This window comes from Rattus norvegicus, chromosome 3 (assembly GCF_021556685.1).
Source record: "Rattus norvegicus strain SHRSP/BbbUtx chromosome 3, alternate assembly SHRSP_T2T, whole genome shotgun sequence".
Taxonomy (NCBI): domain Eukaryota; kingdom Metazoa; phylum Chordata; class Mammalia; order Rodentia; family Muridae; genus Rattus; species Rattus norvegicus.
Window position 1 is genome coordinate 153,356,227 of NC_141536.1, and position 26,630 is coordinate 153,382,856.

Below are 26,630 nucleotides of genomic sequence, written 5' to 3' on the forward strand. Positions count from 1 at the left end.
GAGGCAAGGAGACCCTCCAATGCTCAGAACTCCAACATAAATAAGCTCTCTTTATTTCTGGCCCTGATTGTGTGCCGCCGTGTGACCAGCTTCAGACCAGCCACTGCTCTGGCGGCAGGACGCACGACGGCCGCTTTGCTCTGGTGGCCACAGACAGGCCTTCATTCATACTTGCAGAAATCCTTCAGTCCTGTGGGCAGGCGCAGCCCATCAATGGCCAGCCTGTGTACCACACTCCTCTGGATCACAAGACGGCACAGTGTCTGCAGAGACGGCACTGTGGAGAGATGACTGTCAAAGGCAAAGGGGTCTGGGGGAGGTAACACTGGAACTGAGATCTACGTCTGGGTTTTCATTTGCCGTCAACTTGGGAATTACCTTCTGCTCTCAGGCTCGGCCTGCCTGGCGGGGCTGCTTGTATAGCTGACATAGCACCTCTTTCCGAGGACTTTGATCAGACCCTCTGCCATTATAACACAGCCTAACCCTCCTCCCTTAACCCAGCAGCTTTGTCTGTTCCGTCTATGCAACCACAGCACGGTAACAGCAGATTCCAGCTCAACGGATTCATGACACATGACCAGAGATATAGGTGAAAGGTCCATTGAGCTACAGTGAGCCAGACCTCTGATTTTAAAAGTTGTCCATCTGAGTTTCAGGAGAGCCAAGGCTACTCAGAGAAACCCTGTCTCAAAAAGAAAAAAAAAAAAAAAAGTTCTCAATCTGGAGTTTGCGATGGCTCCAAACCCATAGGCCTAAATCTCAGAAGAATATTTTCCTAATAAAAACACACAACTCATAGCGGAATGTGGTGACTCAAGGCTAATCCCAACCCTCTTCAGGCTGAGGCAGAAAGGATTGTCAAAAGTAGGAAGCTGGCCTGGGCTACTTACTGAATTCCAGAGGAGCCTTGTCTCCCGAGTGAATTGTTCTCAGAAGACCAAAAGTAAATGCGTCAAGTTCTCAAGAAGTCTCGGATCAAAAATTGGTTTTGGCTGGGGCTGGAGAGATGGCTCAGAGGTTAAGAGCACTGACTGCTCTTCTAGAGGTCCTGAGTTCAATTCCCAGCAACCACATGGTGGCTCACAATCAGGTCTGGTGCCCTCTTCTGGCCTGCAGGTGCATACATGCAGGCAGAAAGCTGTATGATGTATACATAATAAATAAATAAATGTTTTAAAAAAATTTAAAAAATTGGTTTTGGAATCCCTATCAAGCTGGGGTGTGCAGTGCCTGCCTAGTACCGATGAGACCCTGACTTGGTTGCTAGGACAAAATTTAAAAAACACAGACGCCCTTACCCTATTATTGAAACATCATTCAAACCAAAAGAACCTGCAGGGTGTCTCAGTCAACCAGCTGAGGTGAGGACACCAAGGCCGGCCCACAGCCAAGGTGTGATGTGTGCAAACTCACAAGCCCGAGGTGAGGCCAAAACTACGGCTGGACAGTCCAAGGCCCTGCTAGCTGGCTGTGGGGGTCCTAGCCGGTGCCTGTCTCCACCCTGAACCAGAAGAAGGTCCCTCCCGGGGTGGGATACCTACAGCCATACTCCAGTTGGACCAGGCGCACACTCTTGGTGGAGGCAAACACATCTACCACAGCGTAGAGGGGCTGAGCAGCTGGCAGTCCCCGGGCGCTGGGACCCATGTCCTCCCCGTTGATGATGATGTGCATGTCAGCGGTCCCATCCTCACGGGGGCAGAAGAGAACACCCAGGCGGCTACGGCGCGCAGTGGGAGGCAGCACGTTTTGTTCATAGAGCTGATCTAAGAGGTGACTATAAAGCCCTGGGCGGCTGCGGCCCACCAGACGGTCCCGGGGAATTCGGAACTGCTGGATGCGCAAATAGGGTTCGACGAGTAGGGTTTGGGGACCGCTGGGGACCGCTGCCTCTGCTTCTGTTTGACCTTCCCGGGGCACACGGTTGTGGTGGCGCGTGATAGCGAAGACCCAGCTGTGGCCAAGGCTGACCAAGTCAGGCAGTGAAAACTCGGGTACAGAAGCCAGACTGGCCGGGTCCAGAGCGGTCAGGCCAAGACGTAGATGCCCGCACCAGCCCAGCTCTTTTTCCTCTATCTCCACTAGAAATACCTGACCGGGGGCCAGGGGCTCGCGACTGAAGCACACACCGTGGGCGAAACTCTCCACGCGTGTGGCTCGCGTCCCCGACGGGTCCATCCGGATGTTGGCTCCGTGCACTTGGTGGAAGCGGGTGGGAGGGGGCTCCGGGCACGCAGGGCTCCGTGGTCCACCCAATCCTACAGGTTTGGAGGGAGCAGCCATCTCCACGCCATTAAGCAGGCCAGCTCATGCCAAGGGCTATTTTGGGCGGCGGGCTCAGATGGTGACTGCGGGGGGACCATGTAAGGCATTTCCCCCTTGTCTAACTTTCCCCGGCTCTGCCCGGGGGTCCTAGCGCCGTTTCTCGGCATATCACCAGTAAGGGGTCCCCACGAGCCTGAGGAACTTTGCTGTCAACACCAAAATCATCTGATTTCTGGCACCCTGACTGTGCACTTTGGGCTGTGCACTTTGACCTGGTAATTGACCGCCCCCGACCCTCAGATAAAAAAAGTGAACGCTGAGCAAGCTGTCACGTGCTGCAGAAGCTCACGTGACCAGAACTACACATGACTTCCAGTCCAAAGGCGGCTCCAGGAGAGCAAGGACACAAGGAAGCAGAGGTACGGAGATGCCCGGACTGGTGGGCAGCGATCGTGTCTCTGTGGCCGGGAGTTGGACCGGGGTGGGGCCTTCCCCCGGAGATGTGCGCCATCTCCCCAGGAACCGCAGCACCGAAGCGCAAAGGATCTGGGGAACTGGTAAACATCCTCCACCGATGCTTCCTTCCGCAGATGCCCCGAGCAGCACTGTCTCCACTGCTCCTGCTGCTGCTCCTATCCTGGGCGTCCCGGGACGAAGCAGCTCCGGACCAGGATGAAATCGATTGCCTCCCGGGCCTGGCCAAGCAGCCCTCTTTCCGGCAGTACTCCGGCTATCTCAAAGCATCGGATTCCAAGCACTTCCACTACTGGTGATCCGCCCTAGCTCCCGAGGAGGGCATGATAACTGGGCAGGACTGGGCCTCTTACTTGTACCAATCCCGCCCTGTGCCTTTCCTAGGTTTGTGGAATCGCAGAACGACCCTAAGAACAGCCCCGTGGTGCTTTGGCTCAATGGGGGTCCTGGCTGCAGCTCCCTAGATGGGTTACTTACAGAGCACGGTCCCTTCCTGGTGAGTTGACCACTGCCCCTCTCCCCTGTGAGGGAGAACTGGGAAGAGGCAGCTCCTCAAGGAAAAGGCAGGAAAGGGGAGGGGAGAAGGAAACTGTGTCCTAAGTTTGCTTTCCTTCTTAACAATTCTGTTTTGTTTTATCTGACCCTTGGCCTAACTTTCTGTACCTCTGTTGGAGTGTGACAATATATAAAGCACGGTGGCCCTTTCTCTCCACCCAGCTATTCACTGGGACTCACAGGAGCTATTTCTTTCCTCCCCAGATCCAGCCAGATGGTGTCACCCTGGAGTACAACCCCTATTCTTGGAACCTGGTACGCTTGGAGCTGTGGGTCTTGTAAGGGTGTCTGGGTACTCGAAGGGGTGTGGAACCCTCTTCCGCTCATTCCCTCCTCCCCCTAGATTGCCAACATGCTGTATATCGAGTCCCCAGCTGGGGTGGGCTTCTCCTACTCGGATGACAAGATGTATGTGACCAATGACACAGAGGTGAGTCTGTTGCCTGACCACCTGCCCCATTCCCCATTTCTCCCCAAGATGGCTTGATTGGGGGAGAGCATGACCTCAGAGTCCACTTTTGGCCCTGTCACGTGCTCTGTGGTAAGCTCATAACCAATTTACTTCCTCTTGCACAAAATAAAATGAGTTGGACTCCTTATCTCTGCGCAGCTTTCTAGCTTAAATGCCACCTGACTCCTCCATGTCATCCTCAGGTGGCTGAGAACAATTATCAAGCCCTTAAAGACTTCTACCACCTCTTTCCGGAGTACAAGGACAACAAACTTTTCCTGACCGGAGAGAGCTATGCTGGCATCTACATCCCCACCTTGGCTGTACTGGTCATGCAGGATCCCAGCATGAACCTTCAGGTGAAGGGAGGCACCATGATGGTGTGACCTAGGATTAGAAAGGTCAGCTTAGCCGCTTATTCACAGCCTACTAACTGGCCACTGGCTACTCCAACAGCTCGAATGCCTCCTACTACAGGAAGCTAACCTGTCAGGCTGCCACTTCTGTTCTCTAGACTGAATGACCTCACCCACACCCACAAGCCACTCTGGATTTCAGCTTCTAGATTGCAGGTCTGAGTGTAGGTCAAGGGAGGGTCCCCTTGCTCTCGCCCTTGGGATGAGCTGAGCCCTCTGGGTGTTTCACAGGGGCTGGCTGTGGGCAATGGACTCTCCTCCTATGAGCAGAATGACAACTCCCTGGTCTACTTTGCCTACTACCATGGTCTTCTGGGGAACAGGTAATGGGAGAGGGACAGTTGGGCAACGTCTAAGGTGGGGCAGGTCATGCCATCTCAGACCTGTCCTTCAGCCCATGCTATTCCTGCTTTGGTTTATAAGCAGGTAGGGGCTGGAGTTGGCCAAAGGGTTTGATGGCCAAGAATAAAGACTAGGATTTAAAGAAACTAAAAGGGGCTGGAGAGATGGCTCAGTGGTTATGAGCACTGACTGCTCTTCCAGAGGTCCTGAGTTCAAATCCCAGCAACCACATGGTGGCTCACAACCATCTGTAATGGGATCTGATGTCCTCTTCTGGTGTGTCTGAAGACAGCAACAGTGTACTTATAAGAAATAACTAAAGAAGCTAGACATGGTGACCACACTTGGAACCAGGCAGAAGAATCATGACTTTTAGGCCAGCCTGTGCTACATAGTAAGTTTAAGATTGAGCCCAGGCTACATAGAAAAACCTCTCAAAAACATTTTTTTTTCTTCTTTTTAAAAAGGCGCCAGTTTTGGGGTGAGCTTGGGGCTACTTTTATGGACTAGGGGACAAATCCTTGGAAATTAGGTTTGGTAGCCTACACGTCTTTCCTCTCCGCCACCAGAGTCAGGGTCTGATGGGAGCGGGGAGGGAGGTTATTGTATCTCCTAGCATCTCTGCTCAGCCTCAGCTCTCTCTGATCCGCAGGCTTTGGACTTCACTCCAGACCCACTGCTGTTCTCAGAACAAGTGTAACTTCTATGACAACAAAGATCCAGATTGTGTAAACAATGTGAGCCTCTGCCCTGGTCTTTGTGCCAGCCCTTCCACCCCAGTCCCGAGAAATGGATCACACAAACCTCTCTTTGGGAACCTAGCTCTCTAGCTCCGTGGCTTCCCTTTGTGGCCGTTCTGGGGATTGAACATGGGAGCATGCATGGGGAGCCTCATGCATGCAAGACAAGCACTCTGCCGACTCACCCCCTCGGCTTTCTGTCCCAAATCTATCCAATACTGTGGTCTCCTCTGGGAAGTCCAGGGAGGAAACTGAAGCCAAGGATGCTTAAGCCACTTGGCAGAGAGTAGAGTTAGGACTGGGCCCAGATCTGGAAGATTCCTTCCAATGAGCCTTCTACCTGTGAAAAAAGTAGGTAAAGGGCGGTGTCGGGAGGGAGATGAGGTAGGTAGGAGATCACTTAATCCTGAGCGTGAGTAGGGAAGGTCCTGAAGGGATATGGATCTGAATAACAGGACTACCGTCTTCACAGCTCCAGGAAGTGTCTCGAATTGTGGGCAAATCTGGCCTCAACATATACAATCTCTACGCCCCGTGTGCTGGTGGGGTACCCGGCCGTGATAGGTAAGTGCTGCTGGGTGTGCCTTGGATCATATCTACTGCCTCTAGAGGCCCAGCACCCATCCTATAATTTTTCTTCGTCTGTCTGTCTGTCTGTCTCCGACAGGTCTGAGGACACACTTGTAGTCCAGGATTTTGGCAATATCTTCACTCGCTTGCCACTCAAGAGGAGATTTCCTGAGGTATGCAAGGGTGTGGGCTCTCCCTGGGGGAGTAGGTGGGTTAAATAATTAAGGACGGTCACCCCATGTCCATGCCCTCAGGCTCTACTGCTTCGGTCTGGGGACAAGGTACGCTTGGATCCTCCATGCACCAACACCACAGCCCCCTCCACCTACCTCAACAACCCATATGTTCGGAAGGCTCTCCACATCCCGGAGTCGCTGCCCCGCTGGGACATGTGCAAGTGAGCTTCTGTGACTGCTCGTGGTGTAGGAGGTGGCCATCAGCTGGGTTCGCAGGGGTCCTGTTACTAGGGCTTCTCCAAGAGGGGGTGGTGTGGACATTTAGATGAAAATTGGGGTGAAAATTAGTTGATAACTAGTTATCTCTGACATTTAATGAGTAGACACTGTCCTGACTACAGCTCTGTTGCCACCTGGAGCTGCCCGGTTCATCCTTGAGCCCCTTTAAATAAAAAGGTCACCCTAGCTCATCGGAGCCCAGTTAAATGTTTCGTGATGGGCTGGTGCCCTTTCTCCATTCCCGTCATTACAGTCACACCCAACGGTGCCTACACACCAAACACCAGTTGTATCTCAATCATTGTAACAGCCGAAAACTATGCCCACACATCTCCAGCTCCCGTTCAGATAAGCAAGTCCTAGAGAACTGATATACCGAAGCTGGGAATCGGGAATGTCTGACTGTCCTGTCGACTGTCCTGCTCAGTTCCCCGTTTTGTCCTTTTTCCCTGCATCCTACGCGCATGCTTCCGACAGCCTCATGGTGAACTTACAGTACCGCCGTCTCTACGAAAGCATGAACTCCCAGTACCTGAAGTTGCTCAGCTCACAGGTAAACGTCCACGGCACAGCAGGACCCACCCACCTCCAGCCGGTGTAGCTGTAGGCTCTAGAGTAACAATGCATCGAGTGGTGCATCTCGGTAGCGCTTGCAGCCACGCCCTGGTTGTTTTATGTTATTGTTATTCTGAGACTTGTCTTGCTCTGTAGCCCAGGCTGGCTTTGAACTCATAACAATCTTATCTCGATGTATGCCTACCTACGTCTGGCTCTGGGAAGAGTTCCTAGCTATGGTTTTCCCTCTGTAAAAGGAGGCTAATGAGCGAGCCACAATGAGTCATCAGAGTAAGCTCAGCCCTGGGGAGATGGAGAGACCTTAGGTCTAAGCCAGTCTGGGCTCCACAATAAGACTGTCTTATATGGGGCATAGTAACTTCCCCCCTATTTATTAAAGCATCTGGTGGGTGCATATTGGACGTGTAGCATACAGCATGAGAATTTCAGGTTTCTGTTCTTAGTTGGGCTTCTGAATCCCTGGGGCTTGAACCAGAGAAGGGCTAGAGAGCCTGGGCCTAGCCCACACTCCTGTTTTCCCATTGTCCTACTCCAGAAATACCAGATCCTGCTTTACAATGGCGATGTGGACATGGCCTGCAACTTCATGGGGGATGAGTGGTTTGTGGATTCCCTCAACCAGAAGGTAAAGTGCTGTTGGGGTAGCTGGGCTGGTGTGCTGGGAGAGGGCGAACCTGGAGAGGAGTCTCCAGTCTCAAAAGCAGCTTTGAGCAAAGATGGTGGGAGCCACTGGCTATCGTCTTTCCCCGTGGGACAGATGGAGGTGCAGCGCCGGCCCTGGCTAGTGGACTACGGGGAGAGTGGAGAGCAGGTAGCTGGCTTCGTGAAGGAATGCTCACACATCACCTTCCTCACCATCAAGGTAGGACTGAGGGACAGCTGGGGCCAGAGGGGGGAGTGGCATGACCTCCCAGTCCTCACTCATTCTGGGTCACCTGTGATTCGTCGGGCGAGCGTGTGGGGTGAAGAGAGGAAGGGGTGAAGGAAGTGCCCGGAAGTGAGGGGTAATCATGTTGGGGATCCAAATCTCATCAAGCTTTGCCCTCCAGGGTGCCGGACACATGGTCCCCACGGACAAGCCTCGAGCTGCTTTTACCATGTTCTCTCGATTCCTGAACAAGGAGCCTTACTGATAGCTTCGAGGACCCATGGAAGTCCTCAGCACCTGATCAGACCCTCAAAGCCTCTCTCGATGTGGAGGACTCCTCCTTTATGCAAAGTGCTCCCGTGGGGCAAGTCCTGCTTTAAAAATGCCCAGGCTTCCTACAGCCCTGTGCATCCCAGCCTGGGCCTTGGGGCTTCACAGACAGTCTGGGACCAAATGAACACTTTGTTCTGGCTTTGATAGGATGGCCTTCCCTGGTCTGCATAAAAAATGCCCCATCCCAGGACCCCAACAGAGCTCTAGAGAAGCCCAAGGAGAGGGTTGGATGGATTGTAATTGATGGTTGACTGATTATGGAATTAAATCGGGTATAGCTTCCAGCTGGGCTCTTCTCTGTGGCACTGGGACCACTAGGCTGATGGCAAGGGGTGGGCAGGAGGTGCTGAGAAGCCTCAGTTCAGTTCCTGAATGCCAGCTGCCCAGGAGGGGCGGGCGAAGGGCTCAGGCAGCTGCAGCAGAGGGTGGAGGGACACTGGAGTCCACAGTGTCAGCGCCGCCGGCAGAACGGTTCTTGTCAATCACTTCTCGAAGTCCTTTGGCAAAGTGGAGGTCAGCCCCAACAGTGACGAAGCCCTGGGAGGGGACAGGGAGGCTCACTGATCAGTTCAGTTTGGAGACATCGTCCAAACAAACGCAGGACTCTGGAGCAAATCTCCTCAGGGGCCCCAGCTCCCTGACAGTGTAAGTCCTTTACTACTTAAAAAAAAAGGAGGGAGTAGCTAGTGTTAGGGGGTTTAGAGGAAGCAGATAGCACTGGGGTGTTGTAGGGACAGGAAGCCCCTGGTCTACATCCTCCTTTCCACAATGTACTTACTGCATGGTTGGTCACCACCTCATGCACGAAGTTGATACCCTCAGGGAGGGGGATCTGCACCCCACGCCAGATACGCTCTGTAGATGGAAGAGGCAAGCTCAGCCTGGGCGTCTATCAGTCCGTCGGCGTCATCGTGTCCACTACCCCATAACCCCCCACACACCCTTCCACCCCTGTTATTCCCTGTCCTCACTCCTTCCTCCCACCCTCAGCCCCTACCATTCAACAAAGGCATCACTCCGATTTGCAGCAGCGTCTTCAGTGGGGCCTGCAGTGGGATCAGCTGAGGGAAAAGGGACACAGACAGCGCATGCACATACAGGTTTGTGTGAGCGGCCCTCTTGCAAAACCTGGACCCACCCAATGCCATCCCCAACTCACTGCCAGAGACTCCAGCGCAGACTGATTGGAGTAAATTTGAAACCTGTGGGACAGAAATGCAACATGAAACCTTGGGACACCCTTTCCTTGAGCCCTACGTAAAAGTTGGCCCAGAGTGACAGCTTTCCCAGTCCCACCCAATCATCCTTCCAGGTAGCTGCCATTTTCCAGGTGTGCATCCCTGAGTGACCCTCTTGTCTCTGGAGCCCCTTTCTTTAAGCCTGCTGATTTTCATTAGTTAGGAATGCCTGTGTGCCATGCCTCTGTGGCTAGGTCAACAAGTACAGTTTGTTTTATCCAACAAAATTCAATAATCTTTACTCCCTGTCAGATACCAAGCTTATTAAAAAAAAAAAAAAATCAAAATAGCACTGGTAAAATGGCTCAGTTTGGAAGGTAACTGGCCTGACTACCTAAGTTTGATCCCTAGGGCACACATGGTAGAGGAGAGAACCATGTTGACTTTTGACCATCATGTGCTCTGTGTGACATGTGAGTACCCTGACACATAAATGCATATACACCTAGACGCACACATACACAAGTTAATTTCTTTGAGTTTGAGCTCAGCCCGGTCTACAGAGTGAGATTTTTGTCTCAGAGGGGGTTTGAAGAGGGACACAGTATTGAAGAAATGGCTCCACAGGTCAAGAGGGTTGGCTGCTCCTCCAGACAATTGGAATCCAGTTCCCACGTCTGGTAGCTCGCATGGCTTCTAACTCTAGCTTCAGGACATCTGCAGCCCATTTCTGACCTCTTCAGGCTCTATCCATGCATGGCACACACACATAACACACCACACATACACACACCATACATACACACCACATACAAAACACCACACAGACCATACATAAACACACACCATACATACACACCACATACAAACACACCACACAGACCATACATACACACACACCATACATACATACCACATACATACTCACCACATACAAACACACCACACACACCATACATACACACCACACACCATACATACACATTCCACACACACCATACATACACATTCCACACACACCATACATACATACCACATACATACATACCACATACAAACACACCACACAGACCATACATACACACCATACACCATACATACACACCACACACACACCATACATACACATTCCACACACACACCACATACAAACACACCACACAGACCATACATACACACCACACACCATACATACACACCACACACACACACAACATACATACACACCCCACACACACACCATACATACACACCACACAGACTATACATAACACACACACACACACATCAAACAGGGGATAGGAGGAAGATGGTTTAGCAACTAAGCACTCATATTCCTCCAGGGGACCATCACCTATGACACACAACCTACGACAACATGAAACTCTAGCTCCAGAAGGCACTACTTCTGGCCTCTGAGCATCTGCACTCACACGCACATAACCACATACAAACCTGAGAGCTGCCGTGGTGGCACATACCTTTAACCCCAACATCCTGCCTTTAACCTCTGCACTCAGGAGGTAGAGACAGGCAGATCTCTGTGAGTTCCAGGCTAGCCTGGTCTGCATAATAAGATCCTGTCTCATTAAAAAAAAAAAAAAAAAAAAGCAGGAAGTGTCGTCTCATGCCTTCAATTCCAGCACCCAGGAGACAGGCAGGTGGACCTCTCAGTTTGAGGCCTGCCTGGTCTACAGAGTGGGTTCCAGGACAGCTGGGGCTACACGGAGAAACCTTAGCTTAAAAAACAACAAAATAAAACAAAAGAACAAAAAGCAAAGAAAAAGGGGAAGCTGAAATGCTGAGGACATCAAGCATGTACAAAACCTTGGCTCCATTCCCAGGGCCATATAAATATACACTGTGAGTGTGCGTGCGTGTGCATGTGCGTGTGTGTGTGTGTACCTATGTGTGCGCGCCTGCACAAAAGGTACACTGTGGGAGGAGGGGGAGTAAATTTGGGCATATGGAGGATGGGTCACACCATCCAACCATGTTTTGAAACAGAATCTCTTACTGGTCCAAGGCTCCAGCGTTTGGCTAAGCTGACTGGGGAGTGAGCCCCAGGGACCTTGTCTCCTTCCCAGTGCTGGAATCCCAAGCCATAGTCTCTACGCTCAGTTTTTAAAATGGGTTTTAGGGCTCAAACTCATACCCTCATCCCTAAATTCATTCAAATCAGCTAACTTTCTAGTCCTTGGGTTTTTTTGTTTGTTTGTTTGTTTTGTTTTGTTTTGTTTTGTTTTGGAGTTAATGGTGTTTGCTTGAAACAGTGTCTTGCTACGCCTAGTGACTGAGACCTGAGAATCTGGGACTATTAGAAACTGTTACTGGTTAGAGCGCTTGCCTAGGAAGCGCAAGGCCCTGGGTTCGGTCCCCAACTCCGAAAAAAAGAACCAAAAAAAAAAAAAAAAAAAAAAAAGAAACTGTTACTGATGAGGGAAACAGAAGCTGGTTAAGTAAATAGCCTGAAGTGACATGGCTGTGTGGACTAGACCCTGCCTCTAGCTTCCCAGCTGCAACCCAGCTTTGTCTCACTTTGAAGCAGCTTCTGTATCTACACTGTCTACTGTGTAGCCACTAGTTAACCCTGGCTTCTGCAGCCTAACCTAACTGCTGTTGACTTATAATTACACAAATGTAGCCAGTCGCATATGACCCGGGTGATGACATTAAATACCCAGCCCTAGAAAGTACGAGGTAATTTCACCTGTATTTAGCACAGGAGGAAATGAACCTTAGAAAGATACAATGACTTGCGTTCAGGTTCCCGCTGAGCTGAGCTGAGATTGACACTCAAACCGATGTCTCCATCTTCTCGGCTACATGAGTGTGTCATTCACCCTCACTGAAACCATTTGCTTGCCTCTAAGAATACCTGCTTTGCCTGCTTCTAGAAGGTGAGAGAATGCAAAGGAGTTGCTTAAGAAACCACTGTTAGAAAAAAAAAAAAAAGAAACCACTGTTAGGGGCTGGAGAGATGACTCAGTGGTTTTAAGAGCACTGATTGCTCTTCCAGAGGTCCTGAGTTCAATTCCCAGCAACCATATGGTGGCTCACAACCATCTGTAATATACATTAGATAAATAAAAATTAAAAAAAAAAAGTTTAAAAAAAAAAGAAACCGGGGTTGGGGATTTAGCTCAGTGGTAAAGCGCTTGCCTAGCAAGAGCAAGGCCCTGGGTTCGGTCCCCAGCTCCGAAAAAAAAAAAAGAAACCACTGTTAGCCAGGAGCAGTGACACAGGCCTGTAATCCCAGCTCTAAAGAGGCAGATCTTCCCTGAGTTTGAGTTTGAGGACAGCCTGGTCCATATATCCAATGCTAGTCTACCCAGTGGTGCTACACAGTGAGACATTGTCGTAAAAGAAAACTAGAGGGGTTGGGGATTTAGTTCAGTGGTAGAGCGCTTGCCTAGCAAGCGCAAGGCCCTGGGTTCGGTCCCCAGCTCCGAAAAAAAAAAAGAAAGAAAGAAAGAAAAAGAAAACTAGAGATAAAAGCACTTAGGGAGCTGGGAGTTGTAGTTCCGTTGGTATAGTGTGGGCAGGCACTAAGCCCTGGGTGCAGCCCCGGAACACTGTATACACAGGACATGGCAGTGTGTGCCTGCAATCCCAGCATCCCGGAGATGCAGGCGGGAGCGTCTTTGGCTACACAGTAAGATAGATTTTGGATGTGTAGGTGCAGGTGTGTGTACCTGGCATGCGTGTGAAGGTCAGCAGACAGCCTCCAGGATATTAGTCCGTAGCGCTTTTTGAGACTGGTGTTTCATTAGCCTGGAAATTCACCACACAGGCCAGGCTAGCTCTCCTCTAAGATTGCAAGGATCCTCCTATCTCTGGTCATCACTGGGATTAAAGGCGTGTGTCATGTTTAGCTTTTCCCATTGGTTCCAGGAGTAGGGCCGTGTGCTTGCAAGGCAAGAACTTCATCAACAAAACCATCTCTGCAGCCTGGAGTTCAGGTCTGTCTGTCTGTCTGTCTGTCTCTCTCTGTCTGTCTGTCTCTCTCTCTCTGTCTGTCTCTCTCTGTCTCTCTGTCTCTCTCTCTGTCTCTCTCTCTGTCTCTCTCTGTCTCTCTCTCTCTCTCCCTTTCAAAACAGGATCTCACTAGATACCCCTGGATAGCCTAGACCTCACTGTGTAGACTAGAGTGATCTTAAACTCACAGAGATCCACCTGCCTATGTTAGGTGCTGGGCTTAAAGGTGTGACCGCTAACACCCGGCCTTGATTTCAGTTTCCGTGAGTACTAACAAGGACGGACATCAGCTTATCGGAGGCTTACAGGAGTAGCTCAGTTTTAGCGCCGCGGTTCTGTTGAGTGGGTGTTAACTATCCTTGGAGATGTTAAGGCCAGGAAATTAAGGACTCAACCAGGATCCTTAGCGACTGCATACCTTCGAAGGTCCAGCTTCGCTCGCAGCGCCTTGCCCTTGAGTGTCAACTTAGCACTGAGACGACCTTCCTGAAGGAAAGTGCGTGGGAACATTATAAACAGGAAAGGTCCGCAGCCCACTTCTCACCGGCCCCCAGGTACCCTCATCCTGGGGTCCGTACCATGATCATCTTGGACAGCTCGACTTCAGGCATTGTAGGTGGGGCCAAGGAGATGGTGACGCTGGCGGTGACAGAGATGGTGGTGCCTGACGGCTTGATGGTACAACGCGGAGAGCTTATGGCCTGTAGCTTCAGCTTCAGCGGGGAGTTAATCACTGTCGGGCTCTGGAGGCAGAGCAAGGGAGGCAGATCACCATGACCACTGGGGGTGGGTGTTACGGGACAAAGCTTCAGCCCGTTTGGAGGCAAGGGGTTGCAAGTACAGAAGATGGGCTGCCACCCCACCCGCTTCCGGCCTACACCCTGCCCCCAAGAATTAGTCAAAGTAGTATCCTTCCTTCTCTCAAGATGGGCTCTTGCTAAGTTGCCTAGCTGGTCCTGAAACCCTGTACACATGCTCTTCTGCCTCAGCCTCCGAGTACTGAAATTATAGCACGTGTCCCTCTCTGACTCACACCCGGATTCCTCTTCAACATTCAATTCAGACCCAAACCCCAGTTGGGACTCCCTAGGTACGGCCTTTTTGCTTAAACATCTCTGAGCTGCTCTACAGGTCATGGAATACTATTGAATGTGCATGCTCACTCATTGCTAAACGTGATGCCGAGCTGGGTGTGGTAGCAAAACCTGTAATCCCAGTCTTTGGGAGTAGAGACAGGAGGATCAGGCAGCATTCACACACACACACACACACACACACACACACACACACACACACACACATTTCCCTAGGTGAATGAGATCCGGTCTCAAAAACAAACATTCCCTTAAGCATAATTCTGATCACAGCATACATATTAGCTCATTTAAGTCTCAAACAACCAAGTAGGCCAGGTACTATTATAATCCTCACTTTGTGTGGTGTGTGTGTGTGATATATCCCTGCTAAAAGGTCAACTTTAGGTGACTTCCTTTATCACTTTTATATAGCCAACATTATTTCTTGAGACAGAGCCTCGCACTGAACCCTGGAGGTCACTGACTGATTCATCTCGGCTGGCTCGCCAGTCAGCTCTGGGGATTGTCTTGTCTCCTCACCAGAGCTGCCACCCTCAGCTCTTTATGTGGTCCCAAGCTCAGGTCCTCATACATTTAAGGTGAGCACTTTGCCAACTGAAGCGTTCCCTCGGGGAAATCGAAGCAGACAAATTATGGTTGTGCAAGGTCCGGAGGTTATTCAGCTGCAGAGCTGACAGATGCGATGTGGGCAGCCTGACAGCACAGCCTGACAGACTGACAGCACAGCCTGACTGACAGCTGATGCTCTTAACTACTCAGCAGCTGCATGACAAAGACGCTGACGGCAGTAACAACATCACTGTTTCAGCAGGCATACACTCCCTGGCAGGTGCCCTTCTAATTACATGTGTTACTTCATTGGAAACTCATGACAAGCTTACAAGGTGGTATATGTAGGAGAGGCTAGCATGACCCAGAGTCACACAGATTCCTGTCATTTACAAAATTGAACCAAGAAGATGCTCACTAATAGCACATAGAATGTGTGTGTGTGTGTGTGTGTGTGTATATATATATATATGTGTGTGTGTGTGTGTGTGTGTATACATTATAGAATATAATACATACTATATGGGATAATGATACTATATGTAATTTATTTTCGTGTATATGGATAGTTTTGAGTTTTGTTCAAATGTAGGTCTGTATGTCACATGCATGCAGTGCCCTCAGTGGCCAGAAGAGGGCATTGCGTCCTCTGTGACAGTTGTTAGCCACATGTAGGTGCTAGAAACCAAACTGTGAGTCATCTGTGAGAGCAGCAAGACCACTGAGCCATCTTCCCAGTCCCATGCAGTGTATATCTTTAAATTTGCAGACTAGGGATGGAACTCAGGGCTTAAGGCATGCTATGCAGGCATTCTTCCAACCGAAATATATCTCTAACTCCCTGTTTTAAAATTTTAATTCCCTCTCTCCTCTTGCATTAAAAAAAAAAAAAAGTAAGCAAACAAGCATTCTAATCATCCCTAAGGCCCCCTGCACTGGGAAGACTCGGGTTCTCTCCCAACCTCACAGCCGCTCTGTGAGGGCGACGGGCAAGAAGTGCCAACCCTGCTTCACGGAGTGGGAAATAGACCTGGCAAAGCCAAGGGGCTTGGCCGCAGGCAAAAGGCCTCCGACTCCTCCACAGCCACGGCTGGAGACCTCCCACGTACCCTCCACCTACCACCTCAGAGCTGTGTAGGTGGGATAGCCTCCAACTCTGGCCACACCCTAGCCTCTAACCAATACTCACCTGGAGAACAATGCTCCCAAAGTAAGTGGCCCTCAGAAGCATGTCCAGATCATTTGGCACCTGAACAGGGGAATTAGAAATGAGATGGAGTAGTTGGACTGACTCTGTCTATCATGGGCCCTTCTTATCCCACCCTCGGACAAGCCCTGGTCTACCTTGTCCCCAACAAGCGTCAGCTGCAGCGCTCCAGCTTGGAAGTAGCTCTCCATGGCAGAGTCAAAGAAGAACTCAGAGAAGGCCACGTACACCATCCTCTCGTCGTCATCCAGCTGAGGCTCCACCGCTTTGTTGAGAAGGCTCCAGTTGCCCTCCTTGAGAGGGAAGAATGCTCCCTGGGGTGGGAGCTCAGTATCAGGGTCAAGGCAGACTGGATCTATCTGTGCCAGGCACAGTCAGGAGCCACGGGGAACTGGACTCTATGGCTGCTCTGGAGGGGCCACAAACTCATCCCTCAAAAGGCATTGCAAAGAGGCTTGGAGGTCGGGAGGAGCACAGCAGGGAGCACAAGAAGTGAGGTGTGGAGCAGGAGAGCTGTCCCAGACGTTAAGAGCATGTACTGCTCTCCCAGAGGACTGGGGCGCAATTCCCAGTACCCACATTGTGAGTGGCTCAACAGTCTGCCAGTTCCAGGGGATCCGAATTCACCCTTCTGTCCTCCGTGGGCACTGCATACCCCTTGGTACACTTACAAACAAGTGGGCAACACATTGATACACATAAATAAGCAGAAAGAAACAGAATGAAAAGGCAGAGGGGGGGGGGTTGGGGATTTAGCTCAGTGGTAGAGCGCTTGCCTAGTAAGCACAAGGCCCTGGGTTCGGTCCCCAGCTCCGGGGGAAAAAAAAAAAAAAAAAAAAGAAAAGGCAGAGGGGCCAGGAAAAGTAACCTGGCAAAGGAGGGGTTAAATGACCTGGGTTAAGGGGCACAGTAATACAGGTTACAGCTGCATTTACATATCAATCATGGCTACCCAGTTCCTGGTACTCATTCCCTGCTCTATTTGTATGATTTTGAGAGGTAGCCCTGGCTGGACTCAACTTCACGGCAATCCTCCTGTTTCAGCCTTTTGTGTGTTGGAATAGACATGTGCCACCAGAAGTACTTCCTTCGGTCTCTCTAGCGTAAAGTGTGTCCCCACCACAGCCCTGGAAGGCATGTTCTCTCAAGCTGTCTTTGTGCTTAAGTATTAGGCAACAGGCCCAGGTGGGCGAAACCCTTTGCCTAAGGACACTCAGCCTGCGTGGGGATGGGGATCAGGATTAGGACTTAAGACGTTGGAGCTGCAGAATCTTTAGAACTCTCTGCTACTGACCACAGAGAGGAGCAGAGGTGGTCACATACCACCTGCTTGCTGACCTTGGGCAAGTCTTCACATCCTTAAAACAAGACAGCGGGGTGCCCTATAACCCTCCTCCTCCTGTCCCTATCATAAAATACTTATAAAAAGCCCCTGCTGCGGTCCATAATTTTTTTCTTCAAATTTGTGAAATAAGAACCTGAAGTTGCCAGGCCGGGTAGGCGCACACCTTTTGCACATAAATCTCTATGAGTTCGAGGCCAGCCCGGTCTACATGGGAGCTCCAGGCCATCTAGCACTACGTAGTGAGACTGTGTCTAAAAACAGCCCTGAAACCTACTGGCTCAGGATGGCTCCCCTACCTCTAAGCACACATTGAGCAAAAAGAAAAGGCCTCAATCCAATTCAAAGGCACCCCAGTAATTCCTGATTTCCTGCCCAGGAACTGAAGGGGGGGTGTCTAGTTGGGACGGATCTCACCTGGTGAGTCCGGCCATTCCAGATGTCAAGAATGCTGGAAGGCACAGTGGATCCGTCACTCAAAGGACGGAGAAGGAAAAGTCCACTAAGCTCGTCTTGGGTGGGTGCTTATCTGAGTCTGTTGAGGATGCTGTGCAGCCCTGGCTGTCCTGGAACTTCCTATATAGACCAGGCTGGCCTCGAACTCACAGAGATCCACCAGCTCCTGGCTGGGATAAAAGGCATGCCCACCAGACCTAACTTGATGAGCACGCCTTTCCTTCAGCCTTCTCCTGGTTCTCTGCCCAGGACTTGTAGTTTGGAGCTGCATAAACTCTGTTGTTCCCACTGGGAGGGAATTGTTTCCTCCACCCAAGGGCCACCCTGGTCAGTCAAGAACCCTTACTAATACCCCAAGGTTAAACAAACTTCAAGGTCCCTTAGACGGGGCCCACTGGAGGGGTACTCCAACTGCCACACCCGCCAACCTACTCAGTTCCAAGAAACCAGATTGATAGCTACTCAAACTCTTCCCTCAAGGCAGTTAGAGTTACCCCTTGGGTAGGAGGGGATGAGAAGGGAGAAACAGGCCAGTGGAACAGAAATCCCCACAGCACCAGTTGTGAGTGAGTCCTAGTGGGGGCGGGAACACCAGGAGGTGCTCTGCTTCCTGCTTCCTGGTTCTCTGACAATCCTGCCTCGAAGCTATACCAGAGGAGGAGAATGAAAGCAAAAAGGCTCCTGGCCCCTGCAGGGGTAAGCCAACCGGACTGACCAGCTCATTCACCTCTCCCCTCACCCTGGTTTCAGCCATCAGTCGTATAAAAGGTCCCAGACTAACAGCTCAATGGCACTGTGCTTCCAGAGATGCCCTCCTACTAGCCAGGAACTCCTTACTCTTTCTCTTAAATTCCCTGTAATAAAATACTTTTTTTGAGATGGGATTTCTCTGTGTAGCCTTGGTCATTCCGATTTGTACACCAGGTTGGCCTCAAACTTAGTGGGTGCTGGGAATAAAGGCGTTCACCACTACCACCCACCCCAGCTAAAATACTTATTTCTAAACTCAAAAAAAAAATTAACAATACAACTGCCTTTTCATACCCACAAATTCAACCATAAGTAAAAATAGCAGTTGTGGACTGGAGAGATGACTCAGTGGTTAAGAATCTTCTGTTTCTCCAGAAGATGTGGGTTCAGTTCCCAGCAACCATATGACAGCTCATGGCTGTCTATTCTCCAAGTCCAGGGTATCTGACACTCTCTTCACACATGTGGTGCACATACATGCATGCCCACAAAACCACCCACACTCAGAAAATAAAATAAATCGGGGTTGGGGATTTAGCTCAGTGGTAGAGCGCTTGCCTAGGAAGCGCAAGGCCCTGGGCTTGCCTAGGAAGCGCAAGGCCCTGGGTTCGGTCCCCAGCTCCGAAAAAAAAAAAAAAGAACAAAAAAAAAAAAAAAAAGAAAAAAAGAAAAGAAATCAAGAAATCTTAAAAAGAAAAAGAAAGGAAGGAAGGAAGGAAGGAAGGAAGAAAGAAAGAAAGAAAGAAAGAAAGAAAGAAAGAAAGAAAGAAAGAAGAAGCATTCTTGCCTTGAATTTCACCACTTGGGGGCAGAGACAGGAGGATCTCTGTGAGTTTAAGGCCAGCCTAGTCTACAGAGGTAGTTCCAGGACAGCCAGGACTACCTTGTCACAAACAAACAAACAAATAAACAAGCAGCCTTGTCAGGCTGGCAAGATAGCTCAGCAGGTAAGGGAGCTTGGGGCCAATCCTGAGGACCTAACCCTGATCCCTCGGACCCTAGATGGGAGGAGAGAATCAACTTTCACAAGCTGTCCTCTAACCTCCACATGTGTACGTACACACACACACACACACACACACACACACACACACACTATCTATTAGTGGATGCTTGAAGAGAATATGTCACACACGTGGGACACCATTTTAAATAATGAACTTGAACATCCTTAGATCGTGGTATCCATGGAGAGCTTAGTTAGACTCGACCCCCCTCAGAAACCAAAAGAAGTCTATCAGCACCTCACTCGCAGGGGCAGGAACAGGCAGGAGATAGGCAAGTCATAAGCAGGTCCCTGGAGTAAGGACTTCTGAGGAGCTGCAGAGATGCAGAATGCAGTTAGAAAGGTGGAGCTCAGGTTGGAGAGATGGCTCAGAGGTTAAGAGCACTGACTGCCTTTCCAGAGGTCCTGAGTTCAATTCCCAGCACCCACATGGTGGCTCACAACCATCTGTAATGGGATCTGATGCCCTCTTCTGGTGCGTCTGAAGACATTGATAGTGTACTCACATAAAACAATAAAGAAAAAGAGAGCTGGGGCTCAAGCTCTAATCTAGGAGGCTGAACCTGACCCTGTAACAGCAGCGGCAGCAGCGGGAGCCACAGCAGATCAGAGTGACCCCTCAGAGCCCTGCTCAGCCCCAGAGAGGCGGGAAGCCCATCAAATAGTCAGAGGTCACAGGCACCAACCCAGGCAGCTCACCCGGAATTCCATATCCAGATTGCCGTTGGAGACCACAGGATCCTTCAGAAGGGAATAATCGATGCCCACAAGTTCATCCACAGAACTACGCACTGGAGAGAGGGGCTAGAATCAGTCCAAGCTGGGTGACACTGGGTCCGGCGCTTAACCTCTCTGTCTTTCAGTCATAAGCAGTGACACTCCGCTCACAGAGGTCTTATGAAGATCTAAGTGACTTTAAGTGGAAAGCAGCCAGAGTCTGGTGTGCTGGTAGGTGCTCAGTCAGGAGGCCATTGTCAGTCCCATGTACTACTAAGACATTGTAAGGTTTTGGTCAAATCACTAGGCAAGACTGAAAAGGAGGGGGGTGGCGAAATGGCTTCATCGGGTAAAAGGAGCTTGCCTCCAAAGCTATGCAACCCGAGTTCAATCCCCAGGGTGCATAGGAAGGAGACAATCGATTCCACAATGTTGTTCTCCTCTGACATCCACACCTACACCATGATTCAGGTACAGACAATGCAAGCACACACATGCTTGCACACACAGTTATGATAACGTGTTTTAAATGTTTAAGATGGCTAAGTAAGTAAGGAGTCATTTCCCCTGCTTTCCTTTTCAATCCTTTTTACCCAATGGGCCTGATAGGCCAAGATCGCTGACCAACAGGAAACACACGGGGTGGCATAGGAGCATAGGAAGTAGGAATTTGTGCTAATTGAGCACGTATGAAATAGAAGCTGATGAAGACTAATGGCCGCCCTGTGGGCAGCAAGCATGTATTTAAGACCTTGACAACTCCTGGGGGAGGTGTTGCCAGTCAAACAAGACACCAGAGCCCCAAGAGAAGTGCTTACTTACCTAAGATTACACAGCAAGTCAATGACACCTCTGAGCCCAGGACCGTTCCACGGCTGGACTGGGAAGGGGACTCTGAGTCGCTGTATGACAGCAGCATACAGCTTCCTTCTATCCCCGGCCCCAGCTCCGGTCCCCACACTGACTCACCGGGCACTGTGTCCAGGAGGGAGTTAAGCAGCACCGTCCCAGCATGGTGGAGCACAGGGCAGATCTGGGAGACCAGGGCAGAGTCAGGGATTCTCAGAACCAGGCTACCCCACTCTGCTACCCAGGCCTGCCACTGCCCACACCTGCTGGTTGAGGAGGAATCGCATCCCAGAAGTGATGAACGTGGAAAAAAAGTTATACATCCTCCTGCAAGGAGAGGAGAGGCTGGGTTAGCCCTGCCCTGACCATGAGCCAGGCCCAGGAGAAATGACAGTGTCCAAAAGAAACAGGCATAATGGGGACATATGGGTTTCAGCCAGCTCCTTGATAGAATTCTCCAGGAGCCAAGCCCCAGCCCCTCTTTAGCTTGACCCTCAAGGTCCCCTCCCCTGCCACCTGCTTCCCATTCTCAAGCCTCTCAGAGACCCCCATATCTAATCTATATGCTTTCGATGCCCTCCCCGTGCTTTTGCCCGCTGTGGCCTCCTGACTGGGCTCAGATGCCCCCTCTTCCAGACAGGCTTCTCATATCCCCCTTTATCTAAATCTCACCACTCTGGTTTCATTTCTTGGTCCTCACAACAACTGTTTTAATCTTTCTAGCTGAGCTTTGAATGCTTCCTAAATCCTCAGGGCCTGGGACATAGTACACTTGCTGAACACACAAAATCCGACAGTGTGCAAACACTGGATGACACATCTATCAGGTTTTTACCTCAAACAACCAGCGCCAAGTTATTTTTGTTATGATAATTGAGAATACAATACAGGCTCAACCGTGAGTGCATGCCGAGCCTGTGAGTTTCAGGGTGGCTTTGGTTTGGTTTGACAGTTTCTCACTCTATAGCCCTGACTGACCTAGACTTAATTCATGATCTAGTTCAGGCTGGCCTCCAACTCACAGAGACCCACCTGCCTCTGCCTCCTGAGTGGTGGACTTTTTTTTTATATATATATTTTATTTATTTATTATATATGAGTACACTGTAGCTGTCTTCAGACACACCAGAAGAGGGCATCAGATCTCATTACAGATGGTTGTGAGCCACCATGTGGTTGCTGGGATTTGAACTCAGGACCTCGGGAAGAGCAGTCAGTGCTTTTAACCACTGAGCCATCTCTCCAGCCCAGTATTGGACTTTTAAAGGTGTCTGCTTCCATACCTGCCTCAAGTTTTTCTTTTCTTTTTTTTTTTTTCCGGAATTGGGGACCGAACCCAGGGCCTTGCGCTTGCTAGGCAAGCGCTCTACCACTGAGCTAAATCCCCAACCCAAGTTTTTATTTTCTAAACGCAGGTACTGAGGAACAAACCCAGGGCCTCATGCATGCTAGACAGGCTCTCTACCACTGAGCCAGCTCCAGCTTCGGTCATGCTAACTCTAACACTTAGACATTTATCATATGCCAGGGACTGTCCAAATATTCTATATCTGTATCTGCTAAATCAGATTTTATTCTCTGAGGCTCTGAAGACCGATGTCTTGCCCAAGTTCACATAGCCCAGATGTGGCGGAACCAGGATTTGGACGAATTCAGTGGACCCCAAAAGATGTGCTCTGGGGCTGGAACTCACCTGAAGGTTCCCCCGAAGGCCATATTTATTTTAGACACAGAGGCCTCGCAGGAGACATTGGACACTTTAATCCGACCAGTGGGATCCCGGGAGAGCTGCAGACCTGTTCGGATGGACACACCCTCGGCCGAGGCATTGATGTAGCCCCCATCATAGCTGTGAAAAGCAGATTCAAGTTCACCCCTCTCTTTACACTATTCAACACAATACCTTCTTTTTTCAAGTATGTACAAAGTGTTTGTGATCTTATACACCCCCATTGTTCTCTCATGTTTTTCCGTTCCTGAACTCTTCTCCCTGAGATGACCCGCCCTGACTTTTAGCTTTTGTTTTTTTTGAACAGACCAATGAGTTTAATGAGTCTTGCTTGCATCGGCATCAAATTACCAGCATCTACACCAGTTTAGACAAATGACTCCCTCCTCCCTCACAGCCATTCACTGCCTAGAGCCCCTGAGCTAGGGATGAAGCCTTAAAGGCCCTCCTGAAACCTCTTCTTGCCTTTGCCAAACATCCTACCAAGCTCTCCTCTTGAATGGAGAAACTGAAACCTGGGAAGGCTAAAGGACACTGGGCCCAGAGCCACCAACCACACTCCTGAGGGTTCAGGGTCCTCACAAGAACCAGTAGAGGAGCTGTCTCCGGAAGTGCAGCCCCAAGGACGCATTGGAGATGTTCAGCAACAGGTCCTGGTCCGGCTGGAAGTGGAGCTCGGAGGATATCAACTGCAGCTGTGTGACCTTCACGCTGCAGAGGGCAGGGGTCAGGGTCAGTGTTGGGACCAAGGGGTTGGACTCACCCAATCACAGGAACCCATCCCTCCTCCTCTACCACAAGCCAGGCAATCTAGGTGGGTGGGATGGAATTTTTTTCCCTTGCCCCTCAAGAGCCCAATCTGGTTTGGGTAACTCAAGAGATTTGCTCCCTGGATTCAGGAGTTCAATATTGCCTTCCTCATTTATTTATTTTTTTTACTGTATTTAATATTTAAAAGACAGGAAATTACTGAGCATGGTGGCACGTATACGCGTTTAACCCCAGCACTCAGGAGGCAGAGATAACCTCCTGGTTTCTGAGTTTGAGGCCAGCCTGACCTGTGGAGTGAGTTCCAAGACAGCCAGGGCTACACAAAGGAAACCCTGTCTCAAAACAGAACGAGATGAAAGACAGGGAATGTTCATTTGGTATTCAGACTGATCTTGAATTTGTGAGCCCAAGTGAACCTTTCGCTGGAATTACATATATATATTTTTTTATATTATATTATATTCACTGGTTTACACAGTGAATTTTGACCAGCCAGGGCTACGTAAGATCCTGTCTCAAGAATAAATAAATAGAAGTTGGAGAGATGGCTCAGCGGTTAAAAAGCACTGGCTGGGGGCTGGGGTTGGGGATTTAGCTCAGTGGTAAAGCACTTGCCTAGGAAGCGCAAGGCCCTGGGTTTGGTCCCCAGCTCCAAAAAAAAGAACAAAAAAAAAAAAAGCACTGGCTGCTCTTCCGGAGGTCCCGAGTTCAACTCCCAGCACCCACAAGGCATCTCACAACTGTCTGGAACTATAGTTCCAAGGGGACCCGACGCCCTCACACAGACATACACCAATGCACATACATTAGTTAAATAAAATCTTAAAAATAAATAAGTAAAAGCTCCATGGTCTTGTTGCTCTCGGCCCACACTGTGTTTGTTAGACCAGTTTTCGTCTTTCTGTTTTTTTATTTTTTATTTTTTTGGTTCTTTTTTTTTTTCTTTTTTTCGGAGCTGGGAACCGAACCCAGGGCCTTGCGCTTGCTAGGCAAGTGCTCTACCACTGAGCTAAATCCCCAACCCCCTCATATTCCCTTTCTTAGGTCCACCTACCTCCAGTCTTTTTACCTAGTAACCTCACCCTTTTCTTTAGGGTCCCACCTCATTTAATTGGCCACGCCCAGGCCCGCCCAGTCTGGGGGGTTGTCCTTTGAGACCCGTCCCCTGCCCCCCACCCTGCCCCCAGGCCTGCTTACTCCGAGATATTGTAGTAGAAGTGGCCCTTTGCGCCATACACATCTGGGATGTTGATGTCCTCCAGCTCTTGCTCCAGAAAGCGCAGCCCCTCCTGCTTCACTGAGGTAGCATGGAGACACTCAGGTCCCGCGCCCGAGGCCAGGGCACCCCACCCGGTCCCTGTCTCCGGCCGCGCGCCTTACCCAGCTCCAGAGCCGCAGAGGTGACTCGGATCTTGCAGCCCGGGAGCTCGGCGTGGGCACCTGCCAGAAGCGCTAGGAAGAGGGCCGGGAGCAGGGCCATGGTAACCAAGCCTGGAGGCAGGGTAGGGTCGGGTCGCAGGTGTCATCTGGGCGGCTCAAAACCACTCTTTGGACGTGCAACTAGAACAGGGTGCTGGCCTGGACCGTTACTCCCCATAAAACTGTTTGGGACACTCGGAACCAATCATCTTGTCTCCTTTTGCCTGATGCGAAACCGAGGTTCCAAGCACGATAATACTCGCGCTCAGCCTCCGAAGGATTTGGGGCTCGGTTCCCCCTCCCCCGGAGCAACTGCTGCGTGACGAGTTTGGATCTCAGGAGGATGAGCCCCCCATCCCCCACCACCACTTTCCCTTTTCCTTCAGAGGAGGGCGTGTGCTAGCTTGTAGGTTGGTATGGCGACAACCACAAGCGCATTCCTGCTGAGTGGCTTGAGGTCTCCCAGGCCGCGCGCCGGGGTGGCCCCGCCGAGCGCTGTCCCCTTGGTCCCCCGGTTCCCCTAGCTCCTAAGTCTCTGCTGTAGGGCATACGGTCTGGTGCCCCATCCCAGCGCCCTTCTTCATCCGCTCTCCTCCCCACCTGGTTTTAGTGAGCCACGCGGCTCAGGAGGGTCTGGGGATGCAATGGGGACGCGCCCCAACTCACTTAGTGGTGCGATCACGTGGAGCGACAGGCAGCGCGGGGGATCCAAGCGGCGGGGTCTGGCGGGTAGCGCGGGTCCAGCCGCCTTTATAAGTCTGGGCCTCCGACCCCCCTCCTCGCCGCTGTTCTCCCCTCCTCCCTGGGGGCTGGAAGGGGAAGGGGCGGGACGCTGGCAGTCGGGAGGGTGGAGGAGAGGGCAGTACGGAGCCTGTGACAAGCCCGACTGCTGTCTGGACAAGAGGGGGACTCGCTCCTAAAAGAGCGAGAAAAGTTTAGAAAGCGGCTTGCCGAGTCACTACTGTCAAATTGCAGTCACGCGGCCTTTCAACAAACTCCGTCATTTGGCTGCGAAGCCTCAGTTTCCTCACCCAGCACAGAGTGCCTCCTTTTGGGAACTCCCACTTGGCTTCCATGAAGGCCCGCGGAAGCCAAGGTCCAAGCCTAATTTCCCTTTCTTTCCTCTCAAAACCATCTCCCGCTGGCTTAGTTATGAGACCCCAGGCTACCTGAGGGTCTTTAGAGGCCCAGGGACCTTCCCCTATTGGAGAAGCAATCATCGCAGAGGGAGGTTTGGCCTTCCTGGGGGGAGTCTGAGTTCTTTAGTGAAGCCTTGGGGCTGGCTGCTCTGGAGTGACCTCTAACCTCATGCACTGCGGGCAACCCGGTGGAAAACAGACAGTAGCTGGCTATCTTTCTCTAGCCATGCGGGAGAAATAGAAAGAGGGAACTGCTAAAGATGTTTCCTGAGCATATATTTATCACTCAGCACCCAGCCAGCTCAGCTGACTCCATAGTCTTGTTTTGTCCAGGACCTTCCTGGATTCAGAACTGTGCCTGGGAATCCACTCAGTCCCAGGCGAGACAGCCTGGC

The 26,630-nt window shown here is 50.8% G+C and overlaps 3 protein-coding genes across 3 annotated transcripts; 1 reads left to right on the forward strand and 2 right to left on the reverse strand.

The window, feature by feature from the left end:
* Positions 1-30: 30 nt before the first annotated feature.
* Neurl2 (neuralized E3 ubiquitin protein ligase 2) lies at positions 31-2,754 on the reverse strand. The gene is given in 2 exon segments (NM_001107802.2): positions 31-277; positions 1,545-2,754. Coding segments are annotated over 2 exon segments (858 nt in total). The 5' UTR covers positions 2,287-2,754; the 3' UTR covers positions 31-161.
* On the forward strand, positions 2,480-8,332 carry Ctsa (cathepsin A). Its single transcript, NM_001011959.2, is given in 15 exon segments — positions 2,480-2,687; positions 2,859-3,037; positions 3,127-3,238; positions 3,502-3,552; positions 3,641-3,727; positions 3,952-4,107; positions 4,396-4,487; positions 5,159-5,243; positions 5,719-5,810; positions 5,914-5,989; positions 6,071-6,213; positions 6,749-6,824; positions 7,383-7,472; positions 7,605-7,709; positions 7,897-8,332. Coding segments are annotated over 15 exon segments (1,482 nt in total). The 5' UTR covers positions 2,480-2,633; the 3' UTR covers positions 7,981-8,332.
* Positions 8,174-26,005, reverse strand: Pltp (phospholipid transfer protein). The gene is given in 16 exon segments (NM_001168543.1): positions 8,174-8,585; positions 8,827-8,903; positions 9,046-9,109; positions 9,208-9,250; positions 13,623-13,690; positions 13,783-13,947; positions 16,040-16,099; positions 16,195-16,371; positions 20,311-20,402; positions 21,298-21,361; positions 21,441-21,504; positions 22,871-23,026; positions 23,489-23,617; positions 24,875-24,974; positions 25,058-25,168; positions 25,763-26,005. Coding segments are annotated over 15 exon segments (1,491 nt in total). The 5' UTR covers positions 25,158-25,168; positions 25,763-26,005; the 3' UTR covers positions 8,174-8,453.
* Positions 26,006-26,630: the final 625 nt, after the last annotated feature.